At 37.7% G+C, this 24,405-nt stretch overlaps 1 protein-coding gene across 4 annotated transcripts in view; it reads right to left on the reverse strand.

The window, feature by feature from the left end:
* Window positions 1-703: 703 nt before the first annotated feature.
* KIDINS220 (kinase D interacting substrate 220) overlaps window positions 704-24,405 on the reverse strand; it is an 84,919-nt gene continuing 61,217 nt past the window's right edge. For 2 of the 4 annotated variants that reach the window (XM_063330438.1, XM_063330439.1), the window contains exons 24-30: window positions 23,931-24,157; window positions 19,297-19,407; window positions 18,339-18,395; window positions 11,832-11,972; window positions 7,155-7,253; window positions 5,893-6,141; window positions 704-3,109 (exon numbers count right to left, since the gene is read on the reverse strand). In XM_063330438.1, the coding sequence (XP_063186508.1) occupies window positions 1,838-3,109; window positions 5,893-6,141; window positions 7,155-7,253; window positions 11,832-11,972; window positions 18,339-18,395; window positions 19,297-19,407; window positions 23,931-24,157 (2,156 nt within the window). In that variant the 3' untranslated portion in view covers window positions 704-1,837. The remainder of the gene's footprint in view (window positions 3,110-5,892; window positions 6,142-7,154; window positions 7,254-11,831; window positions 11,973-18,338; window positions 18,396-19,296; window positions 19,408-23,930; window positions 24,158-24,405) is intronic. The other 2 variants (XM_063330440.1, XM_063330441.1) reach the window with 2 other exon arrangements.

The raw sequence follows: 24,405 nt of genomic DNA on the forward strand, positions 1-24,405 counted from the left end.
AGAATCTAAACCAAAAATTGTTCCCAAAGATTTGGTAAAATATCATGAAGCTACACAGGGTTTGGGGGCTTCTTACTTTGTTTTGGGAGGCTATTTGGTTAAACTAATAATCTTTTCAATAGACAAAGATATGTCCAAATTTCCAGTACTTCTGTAACACTCTGATGAGTAAATTTTAACTCAATCAAATAATGAATCAATTTAACACAATCCAAAAATGTACAGATCGTGTCTCCAGTCCTGTAAGTATGAGACATCCACGGAATGAAAAAACAAAGAGCCAAGATAAAGCCAGTTTTTCCTCTGTTGACTCTGGTATAGGAAAAGCACCCTTTTGATTTGGATAACAAAGGCCACCACCACACGGTCCTGCTGGAGACGCACTAGGACAGACACAAAGCCGCGCAGAACCACCAGCACACATTAACTGCCACACACAGCAGGATTACTGCGGGAGGCGGCCACATCTCCGCAGCTCACAGCACTTCCTTTAGAAACGTCTGCTTAGGCAATTCCATTTATCAAACGTATTTTTATACTTGATGCTTATTTTGTACTGTATTAATAACAATACTGGTTTAATGCATTCTTTTCAATTAAATCCGTGAAGTACTTTAACCAAAACAACATGGATGTAACATTTTTATCAAGCGAAGAAACAAAATACCACAATAAATAGAAATTTGGACACAAACCCAACATGCCAATTTATTTTTTTTTTTTTATTCTCTTTGTACTACCAGAATCTAGTTTGAACAATTCTTCCTCAAAACATGCAGATTTCACTGGACAGTACGAGTATTTGCTACAGTAACATTCAGGTACATTACTTAGATGACATAAAAATCTTCAAACACTGTACCGCAGAAATAAAGAAGCTGGCATACAGCTCTTGCAAGATTCCAAAAAGTATGCATTATTTTTAAAACTGCAAACACTGCTTGTTTTTCTTTCCATAACCAAATGGTAAACACTGTACCAAGGAGAGATCACACACAGCAATAGATATTCCAATAAGTTCAGACGTCACATTCATACTTTATCCTTACAATATTTTAACGTAGCTCAGGTGGTTGAAGCTATTTAGACCAGTGATTGTAAAATTATGTACCTATAAATAAATAAAGGATCCACTAAATCAATGATAAGGTAGTACCTTATAAATAACTGCCAATTCCAATGACACATCAAGACAATGTTCCTTACAAACCTTATCACCATTCTACCCAAAGTTCACAAAGCCAACAGCAATTACTGAACGTACAGTGAGTAAAAATGTACATCTAGCCAAACAGGTATCTTAACACTCAAATTTCAACATATGTAATATATGTTTGCACACATTAATCCACTAATTTACGCAAAGTTTGATAAGGGTGTCACAGGTTGTGATATTTAATCTTCTGGCATCTCTTACATCAAATGGCAAAGATGCACAGTCTTAACTTTACTTGCAAGTATGCAAACTTAACTGGAATGTTTAGAAGGGATAAGTAATACATATCCCAAGAGAAAAGTAAAATCACATCATAATTTTAATAATTAAACCATACTTACTTCCGTAACATCTGCCCCTGACCAAACCTTTGCACAGTGTCTAACAAAGAACCAGTTTTCCATGCTGACAAGTACTGCGTTTATATGTGGGAAAGGTCTGAAGTAACTTGCTGCTTGTAAAAATTATTTCTTCTCTCCAAGAAAATGACTGAAAATCATCTAGACCTTCTACTACAATACCGAAAGCTTAAACTACAGAGCTTAATGTAACCACACACTGACAAAGAATTCCAAGCAAGCTACAATTCATGGGCATACTCCGTTTTAACTTGGCTGCTTTTTACAGGATACTCTCTCTCTCTTCTCCAAAACCAGCCCCTTCTGAGGCTGTAACAGTGTGGAGCTCTGATGAATCTTTTGAAAGCCTGGTATAATTTGAACGCTGGCTCCGCTTGTGAGCAACGCTCTTCAGGTTCTCATTCTGAACCGCGGCTGAATTGGAACCTGAGCCAGGGTGCAGGATAATTTGAGGTGAATCTCCAATACCTTGTGTTTCTTCAAAATTTTGATTAGCTCGATTGTTTGGAGCACTGTTGTTATTTAAGGTTACTGTACTCGGGGTTCTATTTAAATTAAAGACTTTCTGGCAAGCTGGCCAGTTCTCTTCTGGGCTACTTGCTATCAAGCTGCTTTCAGAAGGGCTTTTCTTATCTTCTGAGCAAATAGACATGCGAACCACAGCTGGATCTTGAAGGCCGCTAAGGCTGTGTGGAATTCCTCTCTTTCCACTGTGACTATCATCTTCAAGCTCAATGAGATTTGCCTTTTCAAGCTGTGAATCATCTGCTCCTTCATTATGGAGGGAATGATTTGGAGAACTTTCGTTGGATCTTACACCAGAGTCAGATGAATCTTTTTTATCCAAAAGGGCATCTGTCAAATACTCCTTTGCTTTGATGAAGGTTCTAATAGGTTCAGATCCATGTTCTGGAGATTTGGGCTGCTTCTCTATTTTGCCATCTGTTTTCTTATCTTTACCTTCCTTAAGAAGTGGAGTATTATCTGATTCCTCAGTTCCTGACTCATCTTCATCACTTGGAAGTTTCTGATACCGGAGAGTAACTCCCTTAAGCTTTAAATCCGCAGCCTGGAAAATACTTGTTCTTTCCGAAGACTTCTTTCCTGGGAGAAGCTTGGAACCAGACTGATCAGATTTTTCATCTTCTTCAGTAATAGGATCCAAAGGAGATGCATCATTAGTAGAAACACCTGAAGTACTGTAATCAACAACATCATTTCTCTTCAGCAAAAAAGACTTCCTTCCATCATCTTGTTTCTGTTCACCATCTTTTCCTTTTTCCTGTTCTGAACTGGAATGCAAGGACCCCCCTGATGTACTCTGACCCATATAGAAAGCACTTGAGCTATGAGGGGAGGACCTACCACTTACTGTAGTAGAATTGGCACCTCCTTCTAACTGTGACATTTGAGCAATATACTCTCTATATGCATCTCTGTATTCTGCCTGTACCTTGTCAGTAAGCTTTGATATTTCAATACTAGAATCTTGAGAGTTAAGACTTGAAAGACTTGGAGTTCTACGAGTTTGTGACTGGAAAAAAAAAAAAAAAAAAAAAAAGAGAGACAAAAGTTAAATGAACTATTTATTTTTACTTTTAATGATCTTTTAAAATTAAATAACTATTTATTTTTACTTTTAATGATCTTTTAAAATTAAATAACTCAAAGCATCAAGTACGTGCTTAAATGATTTTTTTTGTTGTTGCTGTGAATAGATTATGCAAGTGAAATTGTCAATGCTATAATTAAATATGCTTACTATAATCATATATATGCAATCACACACACATTCACTAAACTCACAAAGTATTCTTATTGTTGGTCCCCACAACAGAACATTTCCACAAAACAAGCATTTTATCCAGTGCATTCTAGGCTCTTTTGAGTATATAATTATAACAATTGAATTGGTATGTCAAGATGGGCTTTTCTAATACACGTTTACAAAATTAGCATTTTATATTAGAAAGACAGCAAGATTTCATCTAAATGCTGAACATCTCAAAAACATTTTTAAAAGACTCTCATCCTACATACTTAAATATATCCTCGCAAAATTCCATTGCATATAGCTGATTTCAGGAAAATCAGTTGTTGGACAAACATATTGCTCTTTGCCTCCACCTCTGCTCTCTTTTAGTGTGCACACAGAGAACCCCATAGGCATAGGATGCTAGGCCATCTATTAAATGCTAGAACCAAGGTCCAGCACAGAGCTGAACAAAGTGAAGGAATGGATTGTGGCTGAACATATGGCTTTGTGCCATGTGTGTAACAGGCTGCTCACTACCACCAGGTAAAAGATGTACGGTGCCCAGTGCATTGGAGCTGAGACGCTGACTTAAGCAATAAGTACTTTAAGAAACCTACTCAACTTTGCAGTGCACAGGAGATGAGACTTTGAAAGACTGTTGAGGTATTATGTCTTATTTGGGGCAACCCTGAAAATGAACCACGTTTCAAAAACCTCCCTTCTACTAGAAAACACTATTAAAAAAAACCTAAGAGGGCTTGGGTAATTTTAACAAGCTAAATGTAAACAGGAAAATTAATGTGTGGATTCAAACACTGTGAATGAATTTAAGATTTAGAATAGGATTGATTAATCATATAGATATTCCCTCTTGGTCCATACTTCTCTTTCTCACCCCCTGTTTTTCTTCTCTCCTTCCCCCCACCGTTTTATTGCTCTTATGTGTATCCTTCTTATCTTTCTTGTTTCTGTTCATCATCTTTTCTTTTTTCTTGTGCTGCGCTGGAGCGCAATGCAAACCAACATGTTTCTTTCCTTCTCAGAAGATGCTCATAATCCCCCCAGCAAGCAACATTCACAAGATCTGCAGGTTACCATTCCACTATTCCTTCTCTATTACTAAGGAAGTATTACTGACAGCTTTTGATAAGATCAATAATGTTGTATATACACTAGAATACTGGCGAACAGCTAAACATGATTAACTAAAGGGAAATGGTGTTTAAATAACTTCTATCTGCCATGACTCCTAAGCAATTCAATGCCCAAAGGAAAATGCAAGAATCTCAGAAATACTAACACTTGATTATTTATGCATATTCCCTGCTATTTATCCATACTCACGGCAGCTATGCTTCCTCACCAAAGAGAGAAATATTTGATTTTGTCATGCGTTTCCAGTAGTGCTCCTTCTTTTTACAGAGAAGCAGCAATATTCTTTTTTAATCACTATCAACTTCAAAAATTCCAACGGGCAAATTCTAATGTTTTCTTAAGGACAAACGACCTCATTCTTTTGATTCAAATTCAGAGAACTATATGGGCATCAGAAGCACTATTTATTTAAACTTGCATTTTAAAGAGTGTTTTAAAAAAGATTTTCTTGTGCTTCTTTCTGTGCTTTTGACACAAAAGCAATGTAACAAGTATGAGTGATGCCACTTTGGACTGGAAAAACGTACACTGATACTCCATTGCTGGAAATAGGCAGTAAGTGTAATCAGGATCCTACAAACACACACAAAGGTATTTGGTACAGAAATCTATCTCTGGGACATACATCCCAAACCTCTTTTCAGTGACAATTTTGAATATTAAAAATATCACCTATAGCTAGCAATTTAGGGTTGTCTTCCTATTTTGATGCACCTTCAAGATTCTCTAATTTAGACTTCCACAGATGAAAAAGCTACTAAATGTTTGGAGGGGTTTGGTTTTTTAATTCTATTTAGATACCAATTTGTCTTATTTCTTAAAAATGACAAAAGAAAAAAAAAATCACACACTTCAGGTGATTTCATAAGATACAGGAGGAAACTGACCATAATCAATGGCAGAAACCATAGTTAGAGAAGGATGTCAGGTCTGGAGTCTATGAATAGATTACGCATCGTCAGGACCAGGCTCTGGCATCATGGAGTGCTTTAGTTGTCTGTTTACAAAAACCTAATAAATGTATCTGTAAACCTTTAAATAGCATAACACCTGGCTAGCACATAGCCAAAATATTTCCTACACAAGGTCTGAATACTATGATAAACAGAAGTCTCACAGGATGCCACCTTAAACTAGATTAGAAAAGCATAATAGCTTTGATTTTTTTCTCAAGAGTGATTACTGGGACAGATGAATAGTTTTCAGATGGCAAAGACTAAAGACTTCGATTCTCAGAGAGTGTGGTTAGAGTTTACATCTCTGCAAAACTAGTCTTTGCTGAGACTGAGAACTAAAAGTACCTGACCTGTCACAGTAGATTTATTTCTTGACCTGTCTGTATCCAAGAACCCTTGAATAAAACCCTTTACCATACAGGTAAGCAAGCAGAATACATTATTAAATACCTGCCAACTTAAGTTACTATGGCGTGGAGGAGCTTCATCAAGACCAATCGTGTTGAGTTCTTCAAAGCTGAAGTTAAGTGTGTAGGGAGCTTGACCAGAAAGACCTGTAAGCTCAGTGTGAGGCAACTCAGTGTTATGCCCAGGACGACGAGTAAGTTCGTTATGAGGAATCGCAGTATTAACATGCTCAGTTGTTCCACGAGGATCTTCCTGAACAGCCTGATTTTCTGAATTTCTCATTTCAAGAATCTTAACACACAAAAAGAGACAGTATAAATGTAATTATATAAATAGAAGAAGTTCTCAAAATTGTTAAAGAAGAATTCTATTAAAAGATAGGAACAAGGAATTCACAACTGTAAAAGTGTAGTTGCTTATGTAGCCCTGATCATGGAAAGGTATAAAGAAAAATCCGTTCCTAAATCTGGTGCATTGTCTTTACTGCAAAATCACATTTTAAGAGGTTTTTTTGTATTTACAAATTATTTTTATCAGTGCTCAGACACTTAAAAGAACTCACATGCCCCAAAGCACTTAAATTCTTGTAAAACTAGAGAAGTGATAAATCACAGATTTAAAAGCAAAACCAAGCACTTCAGTTTTATAGCTTAATCAACCTGAATCAAACAGTAAATCTCACCTTGTAATTCTCAGAGCTTTCAAGACTGATTTAGCAGTTGAGAGACATGTTGCCATTTTCAGAAAGAAAACTGGCAATATGCTAAAAATACTTAGGAGAAAACACAGTTCTCTGTGATGCATAACCCTCACTGTCAAACTGTCATTTACTCTCAAACCGGGAGGAGGGCAATTAGATATCTGTATATATATGCTTCAATAACAGTATGCAATGCAGCATTCTTGCATTATACAAGTATGTGTCAATTGAACATTGTACATCTATCTCATTGGCTCGATTTTTAGCTTAAGTTTCCTTAAAAATTATGCTTATGCAATTGTGTGCCATGCAATTAAGTTCTGGCAATTTCATTAAAAGAGGCAAATTTAAAAAGGGAAAAGAGAACCCATACAGGAAAAACAGATGTTACAAAAAGAGGAGGCAAAACTTCACAGTTCATAACCAATTAAGGTGTTCCTCAAGACCAAAAGACAAAGTAAGAAAATAATAAATGCATTCATGTTTTAAGACGATAATTATCATCGTAAAGATGACAATAACAAGAAAGCAACAGGAAAGAAAAAAGGTTCATAATGAAAGAGACTAATTTATGATGACCTGATTACTGAAGAGAAAGTCTTACCATGCTCCTGAACAGGTGCCAGTCACCAAAATTCATATTCATTTCTTTTTTCAGTTCGTCAATGTTGCACTGAGCCAAGACACGCCCATTTATATTTGCCTAAAACAATAAAACTAAATAATGTAAATTACCAATACGAAACTTATGGCGTGTCAGTAACAGACTAAAAAGGCAATTAGAATACATTGATGGGGACTACTAGTGAAATTCCCCAAAACCAGTTTAAAGTCCAATACTATAAAATAAACATGTTTTTATAAAAGATTATTTATTGATGATTGCTGATGGACAAGAAGAACCTATGTGTCATGAAAAAAATGAAAATACTAAACACATCAAAAATGTGTATATGAAAGGCAATATGATTGTGTTCTATGAACAGCCATAAGGAAACAACACATCAGTGGCAGAAAATTTCAGATAATAATCCACATTCATCTGCCTAGATTTTTCAGACTCAGAACACAAACAAATTGCAGATGCCCAAGTATCTGAAGATAATCAAGTAAGTCCCAGGCACCATCTGACCCCTGGTTTGAGGCATTTAAGATCAAGTACTACCTCCACCAACACAGCCTTACGCTCCCCCCAGCATCAGAAATACCTGGGGACAGATGACTAGACTTCTTTCTAATTTTCATCATCATTCAGAAATCAACGCAGAAGTGCCTAAACACCATCTACATTCCAGGAAGGTGATTCCTGATGTTAGGCACGTTTATATAGTGCTTAACTTCCAACAGCACCAAATTCAATGCAGAACCATGTTCATTACGCAGCCTTGAGAGGTATTTCTCTTTATACCATGTATCAATGGATGGACAGAATGTAGAAGAGGAACCATGTCTTCAGAGAGTAGCCACAAAATGGCTCAAGTTGAGAGCTCTGCTCAGTCTGAGGGATCTCAGTGGGTTTGTTCCCATATCCCAGGTCAAACCAGGAAAGAGACCAGGCAAAGCCATTTTCATTCTTCCTTTTTACATGATATCACTTTCAGTAAGAAACGCGAGAATATAAATAAAAGGAATCTCATTAAAGATAACGGATGAGCACATTCTTTTAGCACTCAAGCCACTGAAGTAACTAGAACTTTTTTGCAGCTACACTTAACAACCGCAATCTGACATCCTACTTCTTGCTTTAAGCAACATTGCTGAAGCTTCCTATGATAAACTGGTTCTTAATCCTTGAATCAACATCCTCCCTGTATCATTTTAAGATATGACGGGTACTAGGACAAAGCATGCTCAACAAAAACTTTCATTAGTGACAACCTTCATATTTTTCCCTTCTTTCTTTGTAAAAGGAGCACACAGAACGGTGGGAAAAAAATAATAAAGATAAAAATGATTCTGTGCTAATGTCTCAAAGAGCAGTTAATAGAAAAATGTATAGGTGTGGAATGTGATAAGAGAGAAATGGAACCATCTTTTCACCACCCATTCACAACAGAAGAGAGATGTCATAGAATCATAGAATCATAGAATCATAGGGTTGGAAGGGACCTCTGGAGATCATCTAGTCCAACCCCCCTGCCAGAGCAGGGTCACCTAGAGCAGGTTACACAGGAACACGTCCAGGTGGGTTTTGAATGTCTCCAGAGATGGAGACTCCACCACCTCTCTGGGCAGCCTGTTCCAGTGCTCTGCCACCCTCAGGGTAAAGAAGTTCCTCCTCATGTTTAGGTGGAACTTCCTATGTTCCAGTTTGTGCCCATTGCCTCTTGTCCTGTCCCCGGGCACCACTGAAAAGAGCCTCGCCCCATCGTCCTGACACCCACCCTTTAAGTATTTATAAGCGTTGATAAGGTCACCCCTCAGACGTCTTTTTTCCAGACTGAAGAGACCCAAATCCCTCAGCCTTTCCTCATAAGAGAGGTGTTCCAGTCCCCTAATCATCCTCGTAGCCCTCCGCTGCACCCTTTCCAGCAGTTCCCTGTCCCTCTTGAACCGGGGAGCCCAGAACTGGACACAGTACTCCAGGTGCGGTCTCACCAAGGCAGAGTAGAGGGGGAGGATGACCTCCCTTGACCTGCTGGCCACGCTCCTCTTGATGCACCCCAGGATGCCATTGGCCTTCTTGGCCACAAGGGCACATTGCTGACTCATGGTCATCCTGTTGTCCACCAGGACTCCCAGGTCTCTTTCCACAGAGCTGCTCTCCAGCAGGTCAGCACCCAACCTGTACTGGTGCATGGGGTTGTTCCTCCCCAGGTGCAGCACCCTACACTTGCCCTTGTTGAACTTCATAAGGTTTCTCTCTGCCCAGATCTCCAACCTGTCCAGGTCTCTCTGTATGGCGGCACAGCCTTCCGGTGTGTCAGCCACCCCACCCAGCTTGGTGTCATCAGCAAACTTGCTGAGGGTGCACTCTATCCCCTCATCCAGGTCATTGATGAATATGTTGAATAGGACTGGACCCAGTACTGACCCCTGGGGAACACCACTCGTCACTGGTCTCCAACTAGACTCTGTGCCCCTAATCACAACCCTCTGAGCTCTATCTTTCAACCAGTTTTCTATCCACCCCACTGTCCATTCATCTAACCCACACTTCCTAAGCTTCCCTATGAGGATGCTGTGGGAGACCGTGTCAAACGCCTTGCTTAAGTCAAGGTAGACCACATCTACCGCCCTCCCCTCATCTATCCATCTAGTCATGCCATCGTAGAAGGCTATCAGGTTAGTCAGACATGATTTCCCCCTGGTGAATCCATGCTGAGTACTTCTGATAGCTTTCCTTTCCTCCACGCGCCTTGAGATGACACCCAGAACGAGCTGTTCCACCATCTTTCCAGGGATGGAGGTGAGGCTGACCGGCCTGTAGTTCCCCGGCTCCTCCTTCTTGCCTTTCTTGAAGACTGGAGTGACAGTGGCTTTCCTCCAGTCCGCAGGCACCTCGCCTGTTCTCCAGGACTTTTCAAAGATGATGGAGAGCGGCCCAGCAATGACTTCCGCCAGCTCCCTCAGCACTCTCGGGTGCATCCCATCAGGGCCCATGGACTTGTGAATATCTAGGTGATCTAATTGGTCCCTCACTCGCTCCTCCTCAACCCAAGGGAAGTCGTCTTCTTTCCCTGTTACTTTATTCAATGCCTGGGACTCCTGAGGGCTGGGCCGAGCAGAAAAGACCGAAGCAAAGAAGGCATTCAGTAACTCTGCCTTCTCCACATCCTCCGTCACCATGACTCCTGCCTCATTCAGCAGTGGGCCTACAACTTCCCTGGTCTTCCTTTTGCTTCCAATATACTTGTAGAAGCTCTTTTTGTTTTGCTTGATGTCCCTAGCCAGGTCTAATTCCAAGGCGGCCTTGGCTTTCCTTGTTTCATCCCTGCACGCTCTGGTGGCATTCTTGTAATCCTCCCAAGGGGTCAGTCCCTTCTTCCACTTATTATAAACTTCCTTCTTCCACTTGAGCTTTTTCTGAAGCTCCCTGCTCAACCATGCAGGTCTCCTGCGTCCCTTGGCCGATTTCTTTCTCTTAGGGATGCACCGATCCTGAGCTTGGAGGAAGTGGTCTTTGAATATCAACCAGCTTTCTTGAGCCCCTTTGCCTTCCAGAGCCCTAGCCCACGGGATCTCTCCAAGCAGTTTCTTAAAGAGGTCGAAGTTAGCCCTCCTGAAATCCAAGGTTGTAATTTTACTTCTTGTTGTTGTTTTGTGGATAGTACCCATGATCCTGAACTCAATCATTTCATGATCACTACAACCTAGGGTGCCCCCAACCTTAATGTCCTCCACCAATCCCTCTGTGTTTGTCAGTACCAGGTCCAGGAGTGCTCCTCTCCTTGTTGGCTCCTGTACCACCTGTGTCAAAAAGTTGTCATCAATGCACTGGAGGAGCCTCCTGGACTGTGCATGCCTGGCTGTGTGGTCTTCCCAGCAGATATCGGGGTGATTGAAGTCCCCCATGAGAACCAGGGCCTGCGCTTGCGAGGCTACCTTCAGTTGTCTGTAGAAAGCCTCATCAGTCTCCCCATCCTGATCAGGTGGCCTGTAATAAACACCCACAACAGTGTCCCTCATATTTGCCTGTCCCTTAATCCTCACCCATAAGCTCTCAACCCGCTCTTCATCCGCCCCTAGTGAGAGCTCGATGCATTCCAAATGCTCTCTCACATAGAGTGCAATTCCACCACCACGCCTCGCTGGTCTGTCTTTCCTGAAAAGGACATAGCCATCCATGACAGCATTCCAGTCATGCGAGTTGTCCCACCACGTCTCAGTAATTGCAATGAGATCATGGCCCCGCAACCGCACACAGACCTCCAGCTCTTCCTGCTTATTCCCCATGCTGCGTGCATTGGTGTATAAGCATTTCAGAGAGGGAGTTGTGTGTGTAGTTTTGACCCTAGGCTAATGTCAATTTCTCACGGTGAAAAAAAAAGGGATGTTATTACCTGGATCTCCAACACATTTGCAACCCTATTTATCTACACATGGCAATTTTGAAAACGTTTTTCTTGCCTTTTTTCCCCCCCCCTCCTCAAAATCACCAGTCTCATCAGCATTTATATTTCTGAGTCTGTTTTTCCTTTTTAAGAGAGAGCATTTTCTCTGAAAAACATATGCTTGTACTAAAACGTCCTCCAAATTTAGCACACATAGAAGTTAGGATGTTGTTTTGACATTTGATTTGTTTCCATAAATATTTTTGAGAAAAGAGTTCAGCCGAGACCTTTCTTATAGTTGCAGAATACTGAGGTAGCATGCTCTGGTCCAGACCATCTATCTGCTTTAGCTTCTCACACACGGCTTCCACACTCATTGTGCTCAGAGACACGTGCGATACTCCTGCGGTCGATCCTGTGCCTGCTCCCTGTAAGAAGTGAGAAAACGTGCACATAAGATTTGTTGAAATACTCAGTACACTCAGAAGTTCACAATATACGCTAACACAAATCAAGTTGTGTTCCACTACATTTTAAAATTAAGAGATGAGAATAAGAATGCACGGGCATTTTCAATTACTATCGGAACATCTATATATTAGGAAACATTTATTATAGGTATCTATATGAGAAAAAACAGAGCATCTTGAGTCCTGCCTATGTGAGAAAATAACTCTCTTAAATAACGTTATTTAAGAAAAGCAACATAAAAATCAGAAATATTAAGTCAGGATTAATTAATTTCAAATGCACCTTTACACAGAGTTTCCCCCTGATTTTAGTAGTTAGGTTGGTTTGGGTTTTTTTTTGTCTTTGGGGGTTTTTTTGTGTGTGTTTTTGTTTGGTGGTTGTTTTGTTTTGTTTTGTTTTTTTTTTTTAAATAATGCAGACAACTTAGATTTCCCTGTCTTAAAAACTCCTGGTTTAGTATCAGATAAAGATGACCTAAAACATAACTCCTCAATTACTTGGATTCATTGTGTAATTTTAGCAACACATGTCCATTTTCCAGAGGTTCCTTCTGCTCCATTTATGCAAGATCAGCCAAGGGGCTGTGTACCACAGTACAGAAATACAGAGCAGCACTGCCGCTGCCCTCCAAGATACTACATGGATGCTTCACATGTCTTGAACTTTGGCAAGGTTTAGGTAGAAATTATTCACAACTCAGACCTGTAACACAGAAGTTGTCCTGTTAATGTTGAGAGCTTCTGCGAATTTCACAGAAAGCGTGGAAAACCAAAACAAATGCATCTGCAGGTACTCGGGATACTAAGACAGTATGTTTCCAAAAACCCCACATTCTCCCTGGATGGGGGCCTGCGCATTAAGTAGGAGCAAAGTGCAAAGCTCTGAACAGTTATGCTAGTGATACCGAACTCCTCAAAGCAAAACCAGTTCTATCAGCTATGAAGTACTTGTACGCCCTCCTCCTGGGAGGGAGGTTGCACTCTCCCCTGTTTCTGAAGGTGAAGTTTTGGTTTCAGCACCGTAGACGATGCACCAAACAAAGCTCATCTTGGGAGAATGCAAAAGAGCTTCTAAAGCTTCAGAGCTCTCACACGTGCAAACTCTGGGATGTAAAAGTGCACTTTGACTATCTAGAGTTCTGTTAATCAAGTTTGACTATATTCCTCAAATTACCAATGAAGGCTATTTTTATAGTCGCAATACTTTTTTTTAATTTTTATTTAATTTCTTCAAAGTTATTTAATCTTCTGGAATTAATTTATAGATCCAAATATATTGCTTATGAAAACCAAGGATTAACACACAGAATGGCATTAACCATATCTGAATTATCTAAACCAGGATATTTAAGAAGAATTCAGTCAACTATTAATTCCAAGACAGCAATCCAAAAACTCATTACCTACTACCATTTAACCTCAAAGTTATTTCTAACTTACTGTTACTGGAGATATCCTGATCTGGGGAGGTAGGCACGCTCCCCGCCTTAGCTACTCTGAGTTTCAAAGTTTAGATGCTATTACGTGTAATTCCTCCCAAGTTCTCTGCCAGATGTACTTGAAATGGACTTAAAACTGGCAAACGACCAACTTCACTCCAGAACACCATAGGAGGTTGTGGGGAATCTAAGCCTAGCAGTTCACACACTTGCCTGAAAACAGAGCTGGGGCACTAATCTTTGTTCCTTTGACCATTTTTTTTTTTTTTTAATGTGATGTCAACTGGACACTAAACAAAAGACATATACCCTGTTTTCTGGGTAGGTAGTCTACCTAAACTATTCCATAAAAATTAAGCATTGTAATTCTGCTGCAGTCTAGGCACCTAGCTGAGGGGCTTGGTATTCCTTCTGAGGACGAGACAGTTACTTTTCAGATTCTGCAATGTCTCCCTGATTAGGTGCCTAGAATACCTAATTACTTATCCTATTCGGCATCTGAAGGAGGAAATTCAGGTCTCAATCTAGTCTGATTTTTAGAACAGCCAAATCACGTGAAGGATATAAGCCAACCATCAAACTGATGAAGATGACAGGAAAAAGCTTCATCCATAAGCTATTCATTGTATATGATTTATTATATATACAGTTTTGTCTATTATTTCCCCATAAACACACTATTTACTATTGGCATGAGTTAGATAATACATCAATAAAGAAAAGGTATTAAGTTAATTCAAATCTTAATTATTTTTTGAAAGAAAGCTTATCAATTAAAAATAAAGGAAACTGTTATAGCCAAAATTACATTGTGGCACTACTAAAATTAATGATCCTTAAGCAATGTGTGTAAACAATTGCTTTTGTTCCCTGAATCCATTAAATACATTATCTCTCATTTATCTACAAATAAATGAAGGAAAGTTTTAAACACTTCTAGTTTAACAGTTCTCCTTCAGATCAAAATATTTTTTTAACAATCAAGAACATATCATTCTTTCTGCATGCATTAAGAGTTAGTTGAGAAACTCTTTTTTCTGTGTACAAAAAAAATACGGAAAAGCGCTAAAATATTTAGACTATTTTTGTGAAAATGTGAACTGTTTGAAATAGAAGCACATTAATCCAAATCGTTCTTTATAAAAAGCATTCTCCAAAGAATAAGTAATGTAATAGCTTTAGGGATACTATCATCATATGAGTGAATTAAAACTGTACTTAAACTGACACATTTTTCAGCCTTAGTGGTTTTGTTAGAGATGCTTAGAGAACATTCGTCTGAAAAGTATTTGCCATGCAAAAGCTAAAAGCAGCTTGTCAAAACAAACCTCAAGGCTAGTAATGAGCATTAGTTTACAGACAGCCCAGCATGAAGCGCCAGTATGATAGCTTCTGAAATGACTCTGGAAAAGTGAATGATAATTCACAGAAAGTGGCTGTACCTGTCTGTTTTTGTTTAACCCAGACTTACACGGCTTTGAGAAAAGGACAAAACAGAATGAAAAGAAACAACAGCTTAAAGCAACATCAGAAAGGTTGAACATACAGATGACATGCTTTGAAGTAAACAGAGGGAATCAGTGTTAGGACAGAAACAGGATATTTTCATAATGTGATGAAACTTTTAACACAGACCTTCAGAACATACATTTAGTATATGCTATACAAATACCATTTTCCTATGAGCATTTTGCATGTGTAGAAAAGCGACACTTGTTGTATTTTGTTTGCATAGAAGTTTTACATTATGTTTCTGATGGAAAATCATGCTTTTAACCAAACATTCTCATGCCCTTTCAAGATGACATTATAACACCAATGCATCTCAAATAACTTTGAAATGTTCTAAGCAAACACACCCCCAACCCTCGAAAAAAGCAAACCACCCCCCACCCCCCCCCGAACTGAAAAGGTACTTCTTTTAAGAACAAATATTCAAAGCACAAAAATGCTACATAAAAGCACCTGGAAAACCCATATACGAAAACTCCCATGCCACACACTTTCACTCATGCTCGAACTTTTGAAAAGCACTTCCAGTTTCTTAATGAGTATCGTATGTTTATCTACACTCCATGCTCTGGACCATGTTAGTTCTCACCCAAAGCACACCTACCACAACCTAAGCTATTATGCATTCAATGCAGTATGAAAAAATGTATTTAAACAAAGTTAATTATATTGCAACAAGCTGCATCCTAGTAAGTCACAGTTAACAATGCAAACTAAAGCACACAATTAAATTTATGACAGATAACCATTGCTAATGATTTCTAACATAATAGGGGATACTATGAACAGGTACTGGCAACACTACCATCCAAGGATAAAATGTTCAGAAGAACACTCTAGAAGTTTTTTGCAGTCCCTGTCAGAAATAACCATTTATATAGTAAAGTCAGCAGAAACACGTTTGCCTCCACCACAGATGTGCAAAGGCTGACATCTTAAGGCACGTCTATTTTCATTAGCAATTTAAGCTGATATCCTAAAATTTGCAATGCACCTTCATGTTGATACAACTAAATAGATGGTATTGGTAAACTTACTGCTCTGACATTTACGTTTTGATCCATTCAGTAAAGAACAGTAAACTACGGTCTGAGATAAACAAGTTTTATCATCAGCAACAGAATTCAAATACAGAAGGTGGCAGAAGTAAAATTATTGATACAGGATGACTGGTCTCAAAATATTTCTGATTTCCACTAAGCTAACCTAGACTTACACTGATTTTACAAGACTAACAATTAGGATGTAAAATTTCAGACCTCGGTCAACTCCAATGTCAGACTGACAACAACAGCAGGGCCTTAACTAGACCACGTAACATCCTCAACACAGCTCTGCCAACTTTGGCAACAAATAGCAACGATGATCTGTTTAGGAAAAAAAAAAAAAAAAAAAAAAAGATACTCCCAAAGAACCGGGTTTTGCCCTGTAAGAATTAAAACATTCAAAATAATGATTATTCTCTACTGTACAGAGAAGTAAAATTGCAACATTTCTGGCTCCACGCCAGATTTGCATGAAAGACAATTTTGATTCTACACGCTCCTCTTGTTTTCAATCATCAACCCAGTTACACATGTTGGTGTTCATTAACTACTTTGTACAGTTTTTTAGTTTATTTCATTACTTTGCATGTATCAATCCACTTAATAAGTAAAACCTGTATCATTTATATAGTGGCAATGACCAATCAATTAAGAGCCACCTAAACAGCTGGATGAAATTATGATACCCATCACCTCTGGATAATTGCAGTACCTTAAACAGGGATAATAACGTTTCCTTTCAAAGACATTTCAGTAAAGCCTACAAAAGAAGCGTTGTTAGAATAGATGAAACCCTGATGAGGCATCCTGTCAGGCACACAGAATACCACATCCTGACTAACAACGTTCTCGTAAACTACCCAAGAAATTTTCAAATATTAAAAATTTTAGATTTACACTGTAGGTTAAATATTGCTCAGCCTTAGAAAAGCGTTATGATCTGATGTGCTGTACTACACATATTCACAGCAGTATAAATCAAACTCAAAAACAGATCTAACAAAATCCTCCATGACCATTATTTCAAACAAAATTTCTCATTAATGTTCTAACTCCTGCTTTTTCTTACCTACAGCCAATAGACTACATAACTTACATAAGTCTTTTAACTAGCTGCTTGAAACTGCAGCCTATGTGTGCTTAAAACGCACACAAGCAGAACAGCAACCAGGTCCAGGTCTGCTACTGAAGCTCATTCACTACTTCACCCTGAATGTAAATCCCACTTTTCCAGTCCTGCATCCCTTCTCACACTCTTGGATACACACATACTTCAGCCATCACTCCACTATTTTCTCAGAAGTCTTTACTTTTTCTCCTTCCACTGACAAGCTGCAAAGGACTGGGAAGAGAATGGGATGCTGAGACATGGAATCAAACACAGGGAAGGCATCAGCATCTCCAAAAATACACTACCAGAAAAACTTACCCCAAAGTCACCCTTCACACAAGGTAGCTAATCACCTGGAAGAGGGAACTTTAGGGTACATTTTCCTTTGCATCACCCATACATAGGTGCTCAGTGATGGTTATGTGCAGTTAAATACAGTTCTGGAATCTGTGGTTTGGTTTGTTTTTTTTTTTCTTCCAATGGAAATATACTTTTGCAATGATTTACTAGAAGAAAAAATAACCGAGATGAAACTATAACTGCTGCCAACAACTATCAGCAGCAATTATTAAGAGAATTATGAAAATCATATTAACCTCTTTGCTTTGGTAATAAATTGTGCCTTTCCATCAATTCCCACAGTTAAGAGTTAAAACAGATATCCATAAAGACGACCTCTTTGTGTGAATACTTAAGACAAAAGAAGTCATGGAAAAGGCAGATGTTAGCATTCTGACTCAAGAATAAGCTCATGATCAGCATTTTTTAAATTTTTTTTTTTTTAAATTTCCATGGACAGTTGATTTATACTGTGTTAACTGCAATAGTTTTATGACACCAACTAAAGAAGTACAGTTCAGATGAGAGAGCTAACTGAAGCGGGAAAAACACAGTTCATTCTAATATCTACGCACTGAATAACCAGCTGTCATTCTTCACTCTGTTTAGCTACTACAACATTATTTGTACTGAAAGCTCACCACAGCTACTGAGAAAGGTAAGGGAAAAACTACAGGGAAAAATATAACACATCTTATAAGTGAAATATTAGCTTTTAAATTCATTCACGAACTACATTAGTTTTCAACTACTCTATTTGTCCACCAAAGCCACTGATGCAGTGTTAGTGAACTGCAGTTATGATTAATGCAGACTCATTACTGCTGAAGAAGCAATGAGATGCTACAACTTCCACACCACATGACTACTCATTTACCATTGAGGGGTCTGTGGGTGAAGGAAGCCCCTCATCAGCATCCTCCTTGATAACATCCTAACAACAACAAAATATTACGGTTTGGGTAAAACGATCAAGGGCTCAACAAAAAGTATGAAGTAAACAGTGAATGAGAGAATGAGCTCGTAACAATACATAATTCAACAGAAACACATTTCCTTAAGTGATTAAAGAGTCTACCACCTTTTAACAGCTTTGCTCATTGTATCAATATCCTAGAAATAAATTGATTAATAAGTGAGGCTTTTACTTTTTTAGCTTTCCTTAGTTCTTAATTCCATTTGAACAGCTGTCAGTAAAATAAATACTATTAAATAGGAACTTTATTATTCTATAGGAAGCTATAAAAGTGTGCTCATTTTTCCTTTTGAATGGGTAAATAATGCTGAATTATACATAGTTACAAAACCAAGCTATAACTGATACACACTTAAGATAAAATGTATTTTGTTTTATTTATATATTTTAAAAATGCCTTTTAACTTTTTACTTTGGTTTTCCAATTTCTAGTATTCTCTACAGTGTCAAAGAATGTAATTTTATCTTATAAAATTTGAATATAAATTTACAAGTTGCACTCTTTTTCTTAAAATATTACACAATACCAATTTCTTTACTATAGTACAGCTGGCATTTTCATTAAAATATTTTCCTGACAATATTACAGGTCATACTTGATACCTGGATGTTAGAACTGGTTTTCCTCTCTAAGTAATTTCTGAAGTTAAAACAAAATACATTTTACATTACATGATAATAACATCTTTGCTTAAACTATTTGTATGAGAGCTGGGGAAAACCAACTCCATCGCAGCCAGACCCAATACATAGAGCTTGTACTTGTCTAATAGTGAATCATCATTAATAACCTTAATTTTCATTACTCACTATATTTATTGTCTAGGTTAGTATTTGAATTATCCTTCAAAATACTTACTAGGCCATTGTTCTGATCTCTGGACAAACTCGTTTTTAGTGGTGGACGTGAGATGAGATGAGAACTGCCAGGGTAATACCTTGGCATGTAAAGATATGGGGCAAAGAATGGCTATGGAAAAAAAAATGTAACAAAAAAGGGACAAACAATTACACAAATCAAAATGTAATAACAAAATAAAACTTATTTCAACAAAACACATCCTCCAGTTGAGTTTAATAAAGTGAAAATAGCAATTACTAATAGCTTGCTTTACTTTTTGCATTGAACAGAATTCAGTCAAAAGCTCTGGAGTGAGTTCTTCAAAATCCCTCAGAGCCAATGCTGCTCTGGCGTGGTCTTCTGGAGGAACAGAGTTGGAGTGCTTTTGGTAACCACACTCTAACATCTGTTCTGAGTATGCGAAAAGAATCAATTAAGGATAATTCTTATAATTTCACTCTCTCAGACCTGCTAAACTCAAAATTAGATGCTCAGTAAAATGTATAGTGTTTCATAATACTGAAGACAACTGTACCAAAATAAAAAAGTGCGATACATTATAGCATCACTAGAACTTTCTGTATTTGAGGTAACTAATCTGAAGGCTTCCACAAATGCTAGATTTTATAGATCCATAAATAGATTTTTATAGCAGATAATATTTGAGCTTTGTTTTGTTGGAAATACACCAATGCATGTTGTTCAATACAAATACCATTTTAAAGGAGAATGTTAATAAAACAAATATAAAAAAATTAAAACAGAAGTACATTTTTATCGACAAATATCATTTAACTCTAATCACAAGTTCTATAACCAGGTTCCTTTTTATCCCTTTTGACTAAAAAATTTCAAGAAAACAAACACTATCCACGTTTCCAGAAGTCTTAGCAGCACATCAGTGTAAAGGGTCCAAATGAGAACTCGGGCTTTTAATAAAGTCGCTTTTAAAAGATATAGAGATCTCAAAATTACAAATACACTCCATATGCTCCAAACTTTCATGTCCTAAAATCAAGTGTATAAACACATTTCCTGAAATTCACATGCTACCCACTGGCATGCAACAAAATGCTTGTACGTGTGTGTATGCATGAATGTGCATTTGAGAGTCATGAACCTTACAAATGGTAATGCAGTTAAGTAGTACAAACTGCTTTTCCAATATTGTGAAATTTTGTTTTGACCTATCTGTGAATTTGAGTTAGGTTTAGAAATAAAAACTTCCATTTCTTTATCAATGATCTTTTAAGGTAACGTAATGGAAAGCAATAGAGTCTTTAGCCTTTAGGAAAAGCAGAATTATAACGCTCATTGCTTTCAACTCATTATCCAGTTCTCCAAAGAAACCAAACCTACAAATCTCAACGTCCCTATTACAGATTCCTGACGTTTCTATATATAGCATTTTCAAAATTATATTATCCAGCTATTTAACAAAACAGAACATATTATTTGGTTTGTGTTTCTGCACATGACAAGATTCTGAGTAGTCTACTGCACCAAATTCAAGAAAGACTAGATAATTATGACTTGAGGGCTAATTTATAAGAGAGGAGTAAGATTTGTTGAAATATTCCGCTTTGGACTTGTCAATAAGGACTAAAACCCTTCTACACTTAGAAGCAGCTGTAAATGAACTGAGAAATTCAAGTTTAATTCTTCTGTACATCAATTACTTAGATGGCATTTGCTACAACTTTGAGCGATTTATGGAAAATACAAATGGTTCCATATTCTTAGCTGCTAGAGGTAGTCTCTGCACACTCTTCCAGGCAATTACCACAAAAATTTCATATGCTCTTCCAACATATGAAGTTACATTATATGCAGTGTAACCATTAGCCTAAATGGGGAAGTTTGGTTTGGTTTGTTTTAAATAGGCAGGAGAACAAATACCTAGCCTTTGCTTTACATTTATTGGTTATATAGGATGATTCAGAAAATTCACTGACTTAAAATTGTTTCACTGTCATAAGGCATAGATTCTATGGTATTTTCTGGAAATGAAAATCTCTTCAAAAAAAGTTCACGTTATTTCTAGAATAATTAAATGCCTCAGTTTTCTACTAACACCTTAAACCACATGGAAAACCCCCAAGCATGAAATGCTTAATGATCATACTGCATTCAAGTGCCTAGCTCTCACTATTGCAACGACTATCCTCTGAAACACACAGTGAGCACCTGTTTGTTGGTTGCAAGTCATCAAACGACAAAGCAATGAAAAAAAAAAATTGTCCAATAAGGCAATTATCCCACAATTCTTTCATAATTTCTAATTATGCCTTGAGTCCGCTTCAACTACTCCACTGCTTCCCAACTGTGGGATTAATTCTCCGTTATAGGCTTGAACTCTACAGACTCAATCTTCATTTGAAGTACAGTAATAGAGATATCGTGAAAACTTGAAATTAATATAAATATATGTGGGTGTAAACCAGCATAGAGCTGTTCTCCAAGTTTACAGATAGCCTATAAAGCAGAAGGGTCATGTTTTTTGTTTTTCTAAGATATCTAAGAATTTTCTGCTATGTTGCAAAAAAAGTCTTCACATACTACAATTTCTAGTTCCCACCCAAAAAACCCCAATTAGACTTGCCTACTGCTCTGACCTTCCCCATAGGAAACATGATCTCCACAATGATCAGCGATAGCAATTTTGGGAAGCTGAATTTGAATCCAGCTTGTAGCCAAGCCACTCGACAGTGGTAAAACGTGTGCATCCAGCATAGTATTATACTGAGAACCTAAGCGCCAAGTTGAAGACTTGCTAAATGGGACTGTAGTATTTTCTTTACAGCAACAGAGAGAGAATAGGGTTTAAAACCAAAAATGAATAGATTAATGTCACTGGAAGTTCAAGGTCCATAACACAGGAACATCTAAAGAACAAAGCAGAAACACACATAATAAAAAAACCTGTATTTCCTAAAAATAAACAACCCGAGTTTTTTTCCCCAACAGCTCAAAGGCTTTTTTTCTTAAGCACAAATGAATGCTTCAAGACAACAGGACAGGAACTATTTACTGGTCAGAATAAGGCATCTATCCCCAGAACTTAGGGGGTTTTTGCATAAAATTCAGGTATTTCCACAGAAGCATTTAAACCCATTGCATTGTCTCATACAGATATTCAAGACCTCTCAGAAACCTCTGCTGGGGCGAGCCTATTCTTCTATTGCTGTTTTTTTTTTAAACGCTATTCTTGCAAAAACCTGAGAAGACAAAAATGATTGAGAATGCTGAAAATGCCTTTCAGTCTAAATTTTCTACTATTATGAGGTTCTCGTCACTTATCTCAGTATGTGGTGTTCACAACAGTACCTTTATGACTCTATAGAGGAAAGTCAATACTTGAAAGTGTGGAACACTAAAAACAATGCTGCCTTAGAAGAGCAGTATAAAATTCCATCAAGAAAGGCCAAAACAGAAGTATCTTAGTCTTCAGCAGGCAAAAAGGAAAAAATAAGGATGCCTGTAAGTCTGTGTATGCATGTAATACAAATGAACAAATAAAGTGATTGTTAAGAATAGCTTATGACTCACTAGTAATTGCCTTTGTAATGCTTTTTAGAACCACAAAACCATACAAGTTTCAACTGTGTATCACCCCATACTTAAACCTTGTCATGTACAGTAACACAGACACAAAAGCAGGGCTTCCAATTAAACACCCACTTTAACAAAGCTGAGCTAGTATCAGCATGAAGATTCATGTGACAAGCATTTAACAGTGCTGGACTACTTCAAAGTATACGTCACTAAGTTATTTTCAACAAAACAGTATACTGTCACTGTATTGAGGGTATACAAGAATAATTTTAAAATAGGTAACTTAAAAAGTTCTGTGCTACAGAAATACTCTTTTCTGCTTTGATTAACAAACACCAATTTAGGAATAACTCGATTTTCTTTCCAGCTAATTAGCTTGAATGTTTACCTACTGCCAAATCTACTGAAAGCTGAGGTCGTTTCTTGCGTACAGAAGTAAGCTATGACCTATCAGCTTTCTACTTTTTTTTTTATGCTAGTACTGCAGAAAAAAAAAGAAGTAAAAAATAAAGTTTAAAAATACTGAATACATCCCACAAAAATAGAAAGTTTAGACTCAATCTGACTACACATTAAAGTACTCATTCAATTCTCAAGTGAGCCGTGCCCAGGACTATGTTTTCTGAGGCCCACAAACAGCTCAAAAAAAAAATAATGTATGTTTTATGCAATTTATGTTAATTTCTTTAAACTAGTGCAACACTGGTTTAGGAAAATATCCCAGAATAACTGAGACAAAGGGAAAGACAGATGTCTACATAGATTCTTGTGATGTAGCTCCTCACTTGAGTTTCTGTATCTTTTAACCAAAGTCACCAAGAGAAAGCCAGGATCCCTTCCAATGTCTGTAAGCAAATATGTGAATGATTGTCCAGTTTATGCCACAGTTTTTCCTCTTGTGCAATTTTTTTTTTCTGATGCAATTTACCACATTTCTCTGAGACAAGTGACTGAACGTTACTCTGAAATTTACCAGCTTTTCGACTTTCCTCCATTTCTAAATAAAACTTGCATAGGTCTTTTAATATTTTATAGATGACATCTGCAATATTACCAGACTGAATCAGAAGAATGTTAATTGGTTCTCGATTATTTACCCGATTGTAGAACGGATGCTGAGGTCCTGTCATACCACTATAGTAACTGCTATGAGGTTGCGGTGATAAAACTCCACTATTGAAAGGTCCATTGAAAGAGGTTGTAGAAGAGCAAGCTGATGAAGGCTGACTGAACAGAGATGTTGCTCTAGCGGGTGCCTCATGCAAAGGCAACGTGGGATAAGGAAGTCCTCCAATATTCATTTGATCTCTTGCAGCACGAACATCTGAAAAATAAAAAGGTAAAAAAGAATGAGACTTGAAGTATTTGGAGAAGTTTTGATTTGTTTGCCAACTCATTACAGTCCATTGTTGTTTATTTAACTCCGATCAGAACTCATCTAGTAGAACATCAAATGTCACTTTCAGCTGCATTCAGTTGATTTCTCTTGAGGATCCCATATACACAGGGATCTTTAGGAGAGTTAGGACAATTTATTGCATAAATTTATGTAGCATGTTAAATGCCTCTAAA

This window comes from Chroicocephalus ridibundus, chromosome 3 (genome assembly GCF_963924245.1).
Source record: "Chroicocephalus ridibundus chromosome 3, bChrRid1.1, whole genome shotgun sequence".
Lineage (NCBI taxonomy): Eukaryota > Metazoa > Chordata > Aves > Charadriiformes > Laridae > Chroicocephalus > Chroicocephalus ridibundus.